At 50.1% G+C, this 14028-nt stretch overlaps 1 protein-coding gene across 1 annotated transcript in view; it reads left to right on the top strand.

The window, feature by feature from the left end:
- The first annotated feature begins 289 nt into the window (after positions 1-289).
- The window catches only part of LOC149365982 (uncharacterized), a 79431-nt gene continuing 65692 nt past the window's right edge, over positions 290-14028 (top strand). The window contains exon 1 of the mRNA XM_089547448.1: positions 290-1060. Coding sequence (XP_089403574.1) covers positions 850-1060 — 211 coding nt within the window. The 5' untranslated portion in view covers positions 290-849. The remainder of the gene's footprint in view (positions 1061-14028) is intronic.

The following is a 14028-nucleotide window of genomic DNA, read 5'->3' as shown; positions in this document are numbered from 1 at the left end:
ACTGCCAAGACCAGACAGCACAGGGCTGAAGACTGAGTGGCGGAACAGCAATATTGTTTCTCTTTGGTTTTCAAGCGCGTCGCTTGTCGGCTCCCCCATGCTTCCGGGGCGCGCTCCGGCCACGCTGCTTGAGGTTGCAAGTCATATTGAGCGCGATAGTACATACATAAATGCTCTCACTATAAGCGCGCACACAGGCGACCTCACACGAAGCGCGCGGCTGCACAAACAGCCGTCTTCGCTTAGCGCGGAGAAACCTTCCGCGTCGCCAGAGGTGACGCGGCGGGGAGTCTCTCCAGCTGAGGGCGACCTGCTCTCCGCGCAACTGCGTCGAAGGCGCAGATAGTGCGCGCCAGCTAAAGAGCGCCGCGCAGCGCTCGCCCGCGCGATGTGACGCGACCGGCAAATCGCCAAGAGCGCGGCGCAAGACCCCTCGCGCGGCACGAGCGAAGAGGACCCTTTCCACGGGGCCCCCCCGTCTGTTATCTCCGAGCATCGAGGAGGGCGACGGACAGCCGCCTCTTTTTACGGCGGTACAGCGGCAGTTTGTGAGTAGCGACGCTGACGGCAGCGCCCGGTAGAGACGTCGACGCCGCCGTTCACCACGCGGCGTATTGTGGATCGTTCCCTCTCCGGCGTGCACCTGCGGCGGTGACCGTCGGGACACAAGTGCGCGCCGCCGCGCGCCCTTGTAGCAGCGTGTTGCGACGTTGCAACCGGGAAGTACACAGTGTTCTCCTGCAGCTGAGCCGAGTGTTGGGTTCTCTGCGAGTGCGACCGCGGGTGCGAGCCATGAGCGAGGAGTACGTGCTGTGTGGACGTCTAGGACGACCGCGCTGAGCCCGGTGAATGGCGGCTTCTCGCGGTGCGAGTCCCTGCGCGCTTCCGGGAGGTAGGCGGTGGACGTACCCGTCGCTGCCTCTAAAGCCACTAGTGTTACTGGTGTTACTCTCGGAGCTTGCTCTCTTGCTGGTCGCCGCTGAGGCGACGAAGACTGAGAAGACAGCCGCTGCTGATGTTGGGATAACGACCGTCCTGCCACCATGCGACGTCGACGGAGGTGAGCGAGCTTTGTTCACGGGGAGTCTGTGTGTGCGCGCTCTGCAGTTTCGCAGGGTGCTATGCAGAGTCGTGAAGCATTACTGTGTTTAGCGATGTTGACGTCGCCGAGTAGTAACTTGCATAATGATTGACGTCAGCTCAACAGACGAATGCGCGTCGCTAATCTTCGCTTTTGGCTCCCCGACCGTATTAACCGCAATCGCGCTGTGTAAACAAAGGCGTTACCGGGAAACGAACGTGTTTGTGATAGAGATTCGATAAGTGGTCGTCGATTGGCTTCGTACACGTTTTCTGTGTGGGAGGCATAGCGAAACTTTGGCGGAAACACCTTGCCTTTACTTTCTTTGCCTTTAGCCTCCATTTTTTTCTGTGCATTGCCCCAGGTCTGAACACCCTTTGAGAATGTGCTAGCATTACGAGAGAATCGTGTGGCTTTATCTGTCGGTACGTTATTACATCGTTTGGGGTAGGCCAACGGGTAGTGTCGCCAAACGATATTAGTCGCTTCTCAACTGTGCGGGTGGGTATCGAGAGGCGCTTCTTCAGAGAACTAAGACTTTAATGCTATAGTAGAACATCTTGTTGAAGACTGAAACTCTATGGCGATGTGATCTAAACTCAGTTCTTTATACACGTTAGAAAAGAAGTGAAGGAAAACGCATCTTTACATTTTCGGTCAATGATTAGGATACATCACTTCCCACTGCAGTCATTAGACCCGTAGGGGTATTGTTGGCGGCTCTTTATTCCGGGCATCAACAGGCATTTTTATTATACTTATAAAATCAGACATGAGCCTAACTTGAGTGTGAAATCAGTTTAAGCAGAACATGTGGCAGTGTATGTCGTACGATGTGAGCATCTTGAATTAGAGGACTAACTGAAGTCAGCGATATCATGAGGTCGAAACGTATAAAAGGATATGGGCAGGGAATGCAGTGTGGAGAGCAAGTAACTGATGGCCACTTTAGGCAGCAAAATGGAATCCAATGATGGGAAACAGTCTGGTGCGCAAGCAGTAAAAAGGTGCGATGAAATGGAGAAATTCACTGGAACAGGGCCGCAGCGACAGACAGAGTTGATTGCAGACCAATCAAGGATACCTTTGTATTGCAGTGTAGGTAGTACGACGAGTAACTATATGATTTGTAAATGTCAACTCGCTTATATACGCGTTGAAACGAACAATAGTTTTTGGATAGTCGATTCTCTGCTGGTGTTCACGAGTGTCTCTCTTTCTGCATCAAACCCCTCTCATTTCCTTCTGTCGCAATATTAAACTCCCTACCGGTGAAACCAGTTCGGAGATAGTTAAAGCCGCATCAGGCATTTGTATGAACTTTAAAGCTTCACGCGGAGCTCGAACAAAGACGTCACGACTTTAAGCTTTGGAGCCTACGCAATCGCACTTTTTTTTTTATGACAGGCTGTTCTTCTCTTCAGCTAATCCTTGAGTTGCGTCATAAATACATGTTACGTATAATGGCGACCAAAGCGCTTGTTTCCTTATAGCTTCTCAGATTTCTCTTGGCTACAAACTGCGAAGATATCAAGAAGCGAAAAGCGAGGAGTCGGCTATAAAGGCCTCTCTGTCGTGTTTGTCTGCAATATAAGAATTACTCCCCACACCCTATTGGCTACTAAGAGGAGGTCACCTCTGCCATGTTTACAGAGCATGATTGTAAAGCGTTCTCATTGTTTTTATCAAGATTGTTGCGTCAACGAGATAAACTGGGAATTTTGTTTAAGGTCACGTTCTCCGTAAATCAACGAGCCGTTGTAAAATTCCACTCGTCACTTCCACCTCGGATCTTGTTGCATTGCATGAGGGAAGACCACACGCGTAGTCGCAGTTACTCTCGTTGGAGAGTAATGAGAATTATTAAGGAGAAAGCCTTTAATGGCTCATACTGTCGTCTGTTAACAAAGCGTGTCCCACGCGTTTAACTCGGGAGCTAAAAAAGATAGAAGAAAGCCAATGGTTGCTTCAGGTAGAGGAGGAAATAATGAACTGAGAAGCCAAGTTTGTTGATTGTAGATTAGGTAGTTAGTTAATTATAGGCGAAAATGTCGAAATTGTGTCGAAATAGCGCGGACGTCGATATAGCCACGGGAACGGTGTGACGTCACATCCACCGGAGGTCGTCACGGCATAGTGAAAATTGTCACAGAATGTTCGGGAAAACGTCGGATTTGTGTCAAATTAGATGGAGAAATTTGTAATTAAGCGTAATTAACATTTAAGATCCCCAAAAGATGCATAATTTGGGTATCGATATATCCACGGGAACGGTGTGACGTCACGTCCACCGGAAGTAGTCACGGCATAGTGACCTCCCCTTCACCTCTCAACACTTTAGTTGCCAAAGTGGTCTCGCAAGCTTTTTTCAAAACATTTCAGCAGCCCAGCAGTACAGCTAGTACGGAAATTGGTACAGGTTTCTTTGATGTAACGAGTTCAGGATCCATGGTAAAACAGCGCGGAAAAAACACGAGGACGGAACAAACACGACAACACGAGCGCTGACTTTCAACTGACGATTTATTACGCACATGTGTACATATATAGCATTCCCGCCAAACACTAAACAGAACAAAAAAACACTGCATCATCACTGAAAATATTAAATCTACATATCTACAAATGCATGCTCCAAAAAGGTGATTTCACGGTTAGTTAGGTGGTTAGGTAGTAACCAACTTGCCCACTTTTCAGTACTTCTAGAGTTCAGGATGTTTTCTTCTTTCTTTCATTGAATAGGTTTCTTTTACGTACATTTGTATAACGAAGATTGTGGGTTTCTAAGTGGACACAGGCCACCACCCACCGCGGGTTCGAGCTTCGCGCGAGCCAAGGGCCCCGATCAGCCGTCACCACACACACACTGGGACACCGATGCAGTGCACTCAACCTCCGCTGGGAGGAGAGCGATTCGCCGCAAAGAAATAGGCCTCCAAGTTCACAAAGGAGACGTTTATTCACGTCGTCCTTCAGCAGTACTCACGCACTCAATAGTCACCCCGTCCCGGGGGCGCGCGAGGAGCAAGGCTCCGCTGCGCGCACGAAGCGACTCGAGCAATGCGCGCCGCTAGCACGCCGCTGCAGGAGAATGTCCCCGCGGCAGTGCTGTGATCTCTCTCTCGTGTCGACCGTTGGGCCGGTTGCGAGAGAGAGTGGGCAATAAACGCAAGGTACGCCTGTCTGAGGTCGCTGGACCCCGCTGGACAGGCTCGAGCCGCTGCAGGTCAGAGGACACGTGCGGGTGAGCTCGAGTATATGCACTGGTCCGAGCGGCAAAGGCCGGCAGGGACAAACAGTAGTACGCACCTTACGCTGTCTCGGAGGGATCTCTCTCTCTCTGGGCCCCGCTCCTACGGTCGCGCGGCGCGCGGCCGCCCAAAGCGGGTCCCGAATTCCCGCCAAAAGGCGCCAATGGCAAAGGCCCTTGGGGAGCCGGGGCGGAGCTGTGGCTAAATGACAGTGATTAGTCACCCAGCCGCCTCTCCACTGCCTGAGGCGGGAGCAAGGGAAAGAGGAGAAACAACGCGGGAGGCCGGCACAGCCGCGCAAAGGCGACGGCGGAAAGCCAGGATTCCCACAAGATATAAGGATCTAGCTTCCCTTGGCAGCAGTATGGTCAGAGCTCATTACTCTGCTCATTATGAGAGATTTATTTGAACGGGTTGCTGGACGGGATTTCTCAGACGTTACGGCCTGAAGTTCTTTGATGCTACGACATCAAGATCGTCTCGAATCATGTCGTATCAGTATTCGATAGCTTCAAGCATAGTTTTCATCACACCCATTGTTCTTGAAGAACCGGATATTACGGAAAAAGAGGACCCCATGTCGCTTCTAACGGGAAATATCTCCGTTTATTGATCTAAACGTTCGAGTAGCGATTGTACGACAAAGCGAGGAAAAAAAATTTGCCACAGGCACTCAAGTCTGCTCACATGCTATGAATTGGAAAGCATTGTGCACTACTGCTGTTTACGTTTGTGGTTTGTGTGTTTGTGTAACTTATTTCGCGTTGGTTACCAAACCGCACATCATTCGGAGCTCCGTGGGTTAATGCCCGTATGTGCAGAATTGGCCATTGTCTACTTAACATTCATACTTAACATTCTCTACTTAACCAGCGTAGTGGCGCAGCGCTTCAGCGATGCGCCACTGCACTGGCAGATGGCGGTTCCTGTCACAGCCACCCGTAGGGATTGTACGCCCTATGTTGCTCTTCCCGAGCAACTTCTCGCGCAGCTGGAGCGACGCTCCCCCGAACTTACCCGAGCTTCCTCCTATTGGCTGCAGCTTGGGCAGCGCTTCTCCGGAGTTACCCGAGTTACTACCTAGTAACTTACGTAAGCTCTGATAAGTCTCCACACGTTCTGTTAACACTTTCCGCGCACACTTTCTGGACACACTTTACGTTGACGCGACGCATGAGCGAAGTAAAAATTGCGAGGACACTTTAGCAACTAAAGTGTTGAGAGGCGAAAGCCTAGTACACTATGCCGTGACGACTTCCGATGGATGGGATGTCACACCGTTCCCGTGGCTATATCGACGTCCACGCTACTCCGGCGCAATTTCAAAATTTCTACCTCTAATTAATTAACTAATTGATCTGCAGTCATTAAACTTGGCTTCTAGGTTCTAGGTTCTTCCTCTGTCTGAAGCAGCCATTCGTTTTCTCGTATGGAAGTTAACACTAGTTAAACGCTGCCAAAGGTGTGACACCTTCTGCTAACGGACGACAGTGTCAGCCATTAATTGATTGCTTAACGTGATAGCGCAAACAAAACAAGATTCAGCAGTTTTTAACGATGAAAATAAAAAAGAAATAGAAGATAATCCAACACCAGCCAAGACTATCCAGAATTGCGGCAACAAACACGATGGCGGCGGGCAGCGATGTTGCATCTGATCTCGTTCCTTTGTTTTTTTTTCTTTTTTGTTGCTTCGCTTGTAGCTATAACGAACTATCTTTTTTTCTACAAACAGTGTTATAGCATGTAAAATAAAGTTGTAAGTACTTTTTGTGCACTATACATAATGCGCCTTCGAAATCGCTGCTGGCGAGGCTACGAACTCAGCCCTCAAATTGTGTTCTGTGAACGCACTCTGACATGAGTGCGCACTCTGGCGAATGCACTTATGTGAGGCCGTTTAGCTGTGCTAGAGTGCACTTTTAGCAACTGACGCTCTTCGTAAGTGCACTTTATTTTGAGCGCTTGACAGGGGTATAAATCTGCGTGGATTACCGAGGAGGGAATGGTTTCGAAATTCGCTGCTAAACCTATACTGAAGAGGACTGAATGTCGGCGATAGATTTCAGACGTCCGCTTTCGTCAGAAATGTCAGTACTGACGCGGCTGTCGCAGTGGCTTCCGTCTCAATGCAGCGTCGTGGTCGTTAGACTTTCCTCGTCCTTTATTTACATGCGACCACCTGCGCTGCAAAGCTCCCTGCTATGAGAACGATCGAGCGAGCGAACTTTCCGCCAACATTTAATCATCGAAGCGAATTCTTCGGATTTTCATCAAGAGATAAAGTTTCCGCAAGCCATGCGGCGCGCGATTCCCGCCTGCAGCTGAACTTTTGTTTCCACAGCGGGCAAAGCCTCCGCTCTCGACTGCGTATGTGAGTAGAAGTGTAAAGCATCGTGCGCAGCACCGACGATCCCCCGTCTCTTTCGTTAAGAGCGGCGGAGCGCGGAACGGGGGAGGGGGAGGGAGGTGTGTCGAGTGCGTAGAGAGTCCGGGCGGTCACGTGATGAGTGCAGTTTTTGTGTCCTGTAGAGGTCGGCACGCCTTCCGTTAAAGGAGGTCCCGAGAGTGAGACGTCGACGCAAGGAGTCGTTCAAGAAGAGCGGCAGTCGCTGTCGGCGCCAACGTCACCGTCTAGGTGTACGAGCGTGGCAGGAGCGTTGTACTGAGGCTCCCGTTTCAGCGAGTCGCGGCGTGTTGCCAAGCTGAAAAATGAATCTTCAAGCTATAGCGAGCAAGATCAACTCCTTTATATGCTTTGAAGCATTTATTAGCACTTTAAAAAAAATAAAGTGCAAGTGGATGCCGACTCAGCTTCCTAGCTTGCGAAACAATAAAAAGTTCACCAGGAAGGTGCGCAGGCCCATTTCAATTCTGTCTGGTGAGTTTGGTAAAAAGTAGCCCCCCCCCCCCCCCCCCCCTGTTCTTGCGACCTCCTCCCGAGCGTCGTAGTCGGACGTTGGTACCTCGGTAGCGAAGTGTTTGCGGCTGCACAAAGCTGACGAGATGCACTTCCCTTCCACAGTGACGTTCACGTATGAATTCCTTCGGATGTGGGAGACGACTGAAGCGGCGAAATATGGGAACGGAGTTACTGGATGCCGATTTTTCCGCTAGGTCTCCGTTCTAGACAGACATGTATAGCGTACTGCGATGCTTTAAATTTGGTGTCGTTACATCATTTATTATTTTCCAATAGACTTTAAGCATATGTTCTCCTAGTTTCGGTCCCCTCTACTCAAAAGGCCTCTGAAGGTGAAGCCACGATGACTTCAAGGGACAGACTTGACCCTAATTCGAACACTGTTGTCACAGCAGCAGATCACAGGAAGATCAAAGCAAACGGCTGCAGCAGAAGTAGCCTTGTGAAAGCCACCTATCTGATGCCATAACCCCTCTTCGTGTTCGCATCCATTGTGTTTACACGTACAGGTTCACCTGTCACTATAATGTAAGCTATCTTTCGAAAGCAGTTCACTTCAAAGTATTATGAAGACCACCTATCTAATTTCATAACTCCTCCTCGCGTTTGCATCCATTATGTTTGCACGTACAGGTTCAACTGTCACTATGATGTAAGCTATCCTTCGAAAGCAGTTCACTTCAAAGTATTATGAAGACCACCTACCTGATGCCATAACCCCTCCTCGCGTTTGCATCCATTATGTTTACACGTACAGGTTCAACTGTCACTATAATGTAAGCTATCCTTCGAAAGCAGTTCACTTCAAAGTATTATGAAGACCACCTACCTGATGCCATAACCCCTCCTCGCGTTTGCATCCATAATATTTACACGTACAGGTTCAACTGTCACTATGATGTAAGCTATCCTTCGAAAGCAGATCACTTCAAAGTATTACATGTTCGGACGCCCGCTCAGGTCAACTATCAACCTTGAAGAAAGCCACGTTGGACCGCTCTTCTCAGAATGTTCCGTAGGCTTGCCGCGAACCGTGTTCTATGTTGTTCAGTATTTATGCCTCGACACCGCTCTAATTGTCCTTGGCAACAAAATTTCCCGATTCTCGAAGAAGTAAAACCAGTTTTGTGGCTTCAAATCCGTATTGTCGCCCTCCCGGATCCAAGCAGCATGCCCAGCGAGTGTGTGTCCCGAGGGCCTTTAGTGGCCTCGTGATAAGTTACGACAGACCTCGCCTGTCAGTTCGGGGTCTTCAAATTATCACAGCCCCAGAAGCGACAGGCATTGCCCAATCCACTGGCACGCTTCCCGGTGACCCAAACAAACGGAACGCTGCGGTCCCAACGAGTGTGCGCACTGATTCCAGCCGAGCGGAACAGACGTTCATGTTCGCGCTGTATACCGCGTTTGGAATTACGTAACCCGCGAGCAACTACGCGGTTTCGTGCGAAATCACTACATCACGGGGTCAAATCCAAGAACCTTGTGGCACCTCTGACCTTGAAGGGTAATAAATATTGCCACGACTGCGTTCCAAACCCGCGGTGGCGCGAACGGATCAGCTTCGCTGGCCACTGCACGAGAGCGCCATGCTATCGCCACTTTTTCTTTTTTTTTTTCAACATGGTATTTATTACAATGATGCGATGTTTTATGGACATGAGCCATCTACGAACATTAAGAAGACAGTTGACACATCAACACACATAAGCAATAAAGCACAAGAAAACAGTCAGTTCGGAGCCCATAGCGATGATGATGATGATGACAACAACTTCATTTTCCGCCAGGTAAGGAAGCCCCCTACTCCCCGTCCCCGGCACGCAGGCCTTGGTGACGGGGGCCGGGACCTCCGCGATTAGAAGCAGGCGAAGAGGTCTTGATTCCTCGCGGCTTCTTCCGCCAGGCGGAGGGCTTGTTGCTGTGAAGCAGGGGCCTCGCTCCGCAGCAGGGCTTCCCAAATTTCTCTACAATTTATGTTTTCGTTAGCCCGTGGGGAGCTAGCGCATTCCCAGATTATGTGGTCGAGGGTCCCTCTCGCCCCACAGTGCTTGCACTTATCGTGTTCTTTATCTCTATGAACATGATAGGCCCAGACCGGGTTTACGAAGTTCCCAGCTTGGAGGCGTCGCCATGCGATTGCCTCCCTATTGTTTAGACTTTTATACGGTGGTGGCACCAGTCTCATCTGTAACCTATAATTTTAAACAATTTCCGTATAATTTTGCAGACGCTCGTCCATGTTCTGGCAGTCGGGCGGCTCCACAGCTACCCGGAAGTAGAGAGCTCGGGCTAACTCGTGGGCCGCGTCGTTGCCAGGAATGGATGCGTCTGCGGGAGTCGAAATTAGGCTAACTTTTCTGTTTAGCTGTCTACTGGCCAGAATCCTTGCCGCTTCCGGCGAGATCCTACCCTGTCCAAAAATTATAGATGGCCGTTTTGCAATCGCTAATTACAAAATCGGCTTCCGTTCCAACGCAAGCGAGCGCTATCGCAACTTCTTCAGCTGTTTCCGCGTTGCGGCTTCTAATGGTGGCTGCCGATACGGGGGCACCGCGGCCGTCATAACACGAATGCGAATGCGTCATAACACGACACATCTAAGCAACAAAGAACTAGAAAAAGGCAATGAACGCAACAGCACTAAGAGTAAGTGCCACTTTGGTTCAAACTCGTACTGGGTATTCAATTCTTTTAGGTGCGCAAACATTCCACAGACATAATCTTTAGCAGAAACAACAGATTCACAATGTCGGTCCATCGTGCTTGTTTTCACATAGGCTGCACTATGCTATCGCCGCAGCCGATCATGCCTCGATTTAAACTGCAACACTCTGTCACGATGTGCACTGCACATCGCTGTCTTCACCAACTTCCATCTGCGGCGCGAACAGATTATAGATCAGCTGTAACTCGATCAGAGCTTAAACTGTGGCTAATATCGTCGCCAGACGCGCAGACGACCCAGGAAAGCAAAACCATGAGCCAACCAGGCTAAACATATGCTTTCGCACTTATACTTGGTCTAACTATTTTAAAACCATACCATATTTTTTCGCTTAAGCTTCAAGCCTGAAACGAAGCCGTTTCGTGCTTGAAGCCGCGAAACGTGAAGAGGAGTGACAATCCCGCTGTCGCACATGCGACCATGCCGATATTCAGCCAATCATTGCGAACTATACGCCATCTTCCTCTGTTCACGATGACGCGAATGCGAGTGCTCTGTCCTTCTTCCCACACGAGAAGCAGGTCAACGGTGTACAGTTTCCATGACGCTATAAACGCCACTGTAATGCCATGCATAGTGAAGTGCTGCACAAGAAAGTTGATGTTGATGGCGATTAATGTTTATGGCGGAAGGGCAGCTTCGGCCAAGGACCGCCATTGCGCAATGTATTCTTGTAGCGAGAGCTACACAACGCCAGCTCTTCGAGACTTCGGCGTAGCACCCCTTGAGCTCCGTGGCGGCGACGTGGTCTTGAGCCGGGTGGTCACGTGGTGCAGAGCAGCTGCTGCTGCCGGTGGCGCTGCACGCCGGCAAAACCAAGCTGCAACAGCTGTGCGCATGCGCCGTGTCGAGTGGGGGGTGGGAGGGGGGCAGTAGAGAGGGGGAGAGGTGTCGCAGCTGTATAAGTAGGCGGCTCGGCGGAGGTCTCGCGTCACTCCAGGTTTGACCAGAGCTAAACCACAGCCAATTTTTTTCTTTACACAAGGTGGGGTCCAAGACTCATTTCCCGAGCATTTCAGCCCAGATATAAGTCGAGCACCAAGTCAGAGGAACGCTTGCAACCGGTGGCACAAGGAATCGAACCCCGCACCTCCCGTTTGTGAGGCGGACGCTCAAACCACTATTCCACCGCTGCGGTTCATAGGACGAGGAGGAGTTTGGCTGAGGAATGGTTTTGCGTTCCCCTAGGAACCCAGCGTAACTGCGTAACAGCCAGCGTAACTGCGGATCGATTTAACTTATGGGAACCTCCTTCGGTAGCGCGCGCTCAGTGGTTTTACAAACCCGATTCTGACGTCAGAACGATGCCGGTGACCTGCATTTCGAATGGCAGATAGACATAAGATGGAAGACGCTTTTAGCGCGTCGTATTATGCATTGAGTCGCGTGCCGTCGGCTGAACGCCTCACCGGTGGGCTTCCCTTGTGATTGAAGACGCAGTCCTGAAATGTTGCCAAGCACACAGCCAGCTCGCGTAAGGTCTCACCTTGTTTCCTTGAGGGCTTCTGGCGCGCCAGCTCGTATAGTTGCCTCCATTTTTTTGTTGTTTTTTGAGATTGCATGCGCAGCCTTCGTTGCCGGAGGCATCGTTCACGGCTCCGCGTCGCTTCATACAGCGAGGAGACGTCTAATTCTGGTCGCATGGCAGCCAGTCACACTCGGACGAGAATCAATGGTGTATTGCGTGTTCACCTCTGTACGGACGGGCCTCCAGCAATTGAATACTTGCGACAGCAAGTCACGACTGAGCATTAGGAACCACGCAATGTACTATATTGTACACTCAAGCTACATCCTAGGCGTTTAGTCTACCCTGTGCTACGAAATGGCGCGCTATCCACGTGTTTGACTTCTGTGTGCCATGTGTAATGCGACGTACCTCACTCTTCAAAGATTGCTTAACACAACTTATCTAACGTTGATTTCCGACCTTGCTCTTCTCTTCTCCGAGTTGAGAGAAGGTTGTGAGAATTTTTTTTCTCTCGTGCCTGCTACGCAGGGAGGAAAAAAAAGTTCGAATTGACGATGTTTTCGTTAAAGCGCTTGGAAAAGATAAGTTATTTGCAGAATTCATTTTGTATAAACACAAACTCCTTTGCCGTCTATGTGCGCCCTGTTTTCGTATTGTGTTTTGGGTACAAATGTTTGGCAAATTTATGCAAATTTCTATTATTATAATCATTGCGTCCAATACATAGACGTCGTGTTGGTATACACCCCTGCTGCTCCGCCCTGCGGAGTGAGGACACAGCGGGGTGGCCGACTCCCTTCTTTTATTCCTGCCTTACAGGCAATACCTATGTATCGCCTAACAAACAATATAGCACACAAAAACCCCTCCTTGGCACAGGATAGGGCAATGTTACGGAAACCCACAATACTATAGAGCACAAGCTGCTATTATCAAGAGTTTTGTTGGCACACTATGATCGGGACGTGTAATCTAGACCTCGCACGCTTCAAATACTCATCCATTTGATGACTAATCGGTCGATGAACTTTTATTTATATCTTTAACGAGTGGGCAGATGGTTAAACGAATGGCTGCGATAAGGGAATGGATAGGGAAACGGATACGGTTACGGATGGGAGGGGGGCATGGTGGCGGAAATGTGCCCGGATAAGCGCTCGAAATCAAGAGGAAGAAATGTGCTTTGGCAGGGCATGTAATGCGAAGGCAAGATAACCGATGGTCCTTAAGGGTAACGGAATGGATTCCAATGCAAGGCAGAGGGACGGATGGGGTAACACAGGCAGGTGAACGGCTTTTTGAACGGTTCGGTGAATGAATAGATGAAGAGGTGGCTCGGCTGCTGACCCGAAAGACGCGGGTTCGATCCCGGCCGCGGGGGTCGAATTTCGATGGAGTCGAATTTCTAGAGGTCCGTGTACAGTGCGATGTCAGTGCACGTTAAAGAACCCCAGGTGGTCGAAATTTCCGGAGCCCTTCACTACGGCGCCCCTCATAGCCTGAGTCACTTGGGTATATCGAACCCCCATAAACAAAACGAAACAAAAAACAAATGAAGAGGTGGAAGTACGGAGGGACGTTAAAAGACAGATGGGTGGATAAATGGATGGATGCAGCCGAGGAACTCGACTGCACTCGGCATCACATCCCCGCGAATCTAGCCGTTGTCATCGCCAGCGAGCGGGAGCAATCTCGTGAGCGATCGGAACCCGGAAGCGCGCGGCAAAAAGCGCGCGAACGCGTCGTCGTCGTGGCGCTCGACTGTCGGCGCACGATAACAAAACAATTACGCGGGAGGCGCACGAACAGGTCACGTGGGCGTTCATCGCGCGCCGGCATTCGGCATTTCACACTGCGCATTGGGGTGTGTACGTATACAATCGAGTGGAAAAAAACCGATGCGGCGCTGGTGACAGCTGCGCAAACGCTGCTGCGTGCATACGTCGAACTTTCGCGGTGTTTCCCAATCTTCGACGGCGGGATGCGCAGCCGAGCACCGCCCGCCGAGTCGACGAGAAGTCGGCCGCGTGTCGAGTGTCCGGGTCCTCGGGTGACTTTACGCGGAGTAAAATAAGGTGGAATGATCGAAGCATGATAACGGCGTCTATAGACTGGTTTCGTTACTCCGCATGCCTGGCCTGTTTGTCGTGGGGTCTTCTGAATTGTGACAGGACTAGCACACAATACAGGACGCATTCAGTTGCGCAGATAGTTGTGTCACGTTTGTTTGGTTCGTATCCCGTTAAATAATACTTCACGCTGGCTGCTATGCCTGATGCGTATTCCGACTTATTCGCTGCTGTAGAGTTCACTGTTTTGTTCTGATTTCTTTTGTTTCGTATTTGCGAAGCTCAACTGTCAGTTTGCTCGGCTTCGGTGTTTTGCGTCTTGTTTCCATTTAGTTAAGGGCACGAGCCCTTTTTTGCTCCGTGGTTAAGGGACACTAGTAATCGGTTATTCAATTGTTCTTAGTGAAACTCCATTCCATATGGCTCTCTCTGACTATATTAATGTTTAATCTACAGCAGAAGACGTATTTGTTGGTCAGAAAATTGTACTTAAAAATTTCCCCTG

The sequence above is a fragment of the Amblyomma mixtum genome, chromosome 1 (assembly GCF_055824585.1).
Source record: "Amblyomma mixtum isolate Tamu chromosome 1, ASM5582458v1, whole genome shotgun sequence".
Taxonomy (NCBI): Eukaryota; Metazoa; Arthropoda; class Arachnida; order Ixodida; family Ixodidae; genus Amblyomma; species Amblyomma mixtum.
Note: the sequence above shows the minus strand (reverse complement) of the source record. Positions and strands in the feature narration are given on the sequence as shown.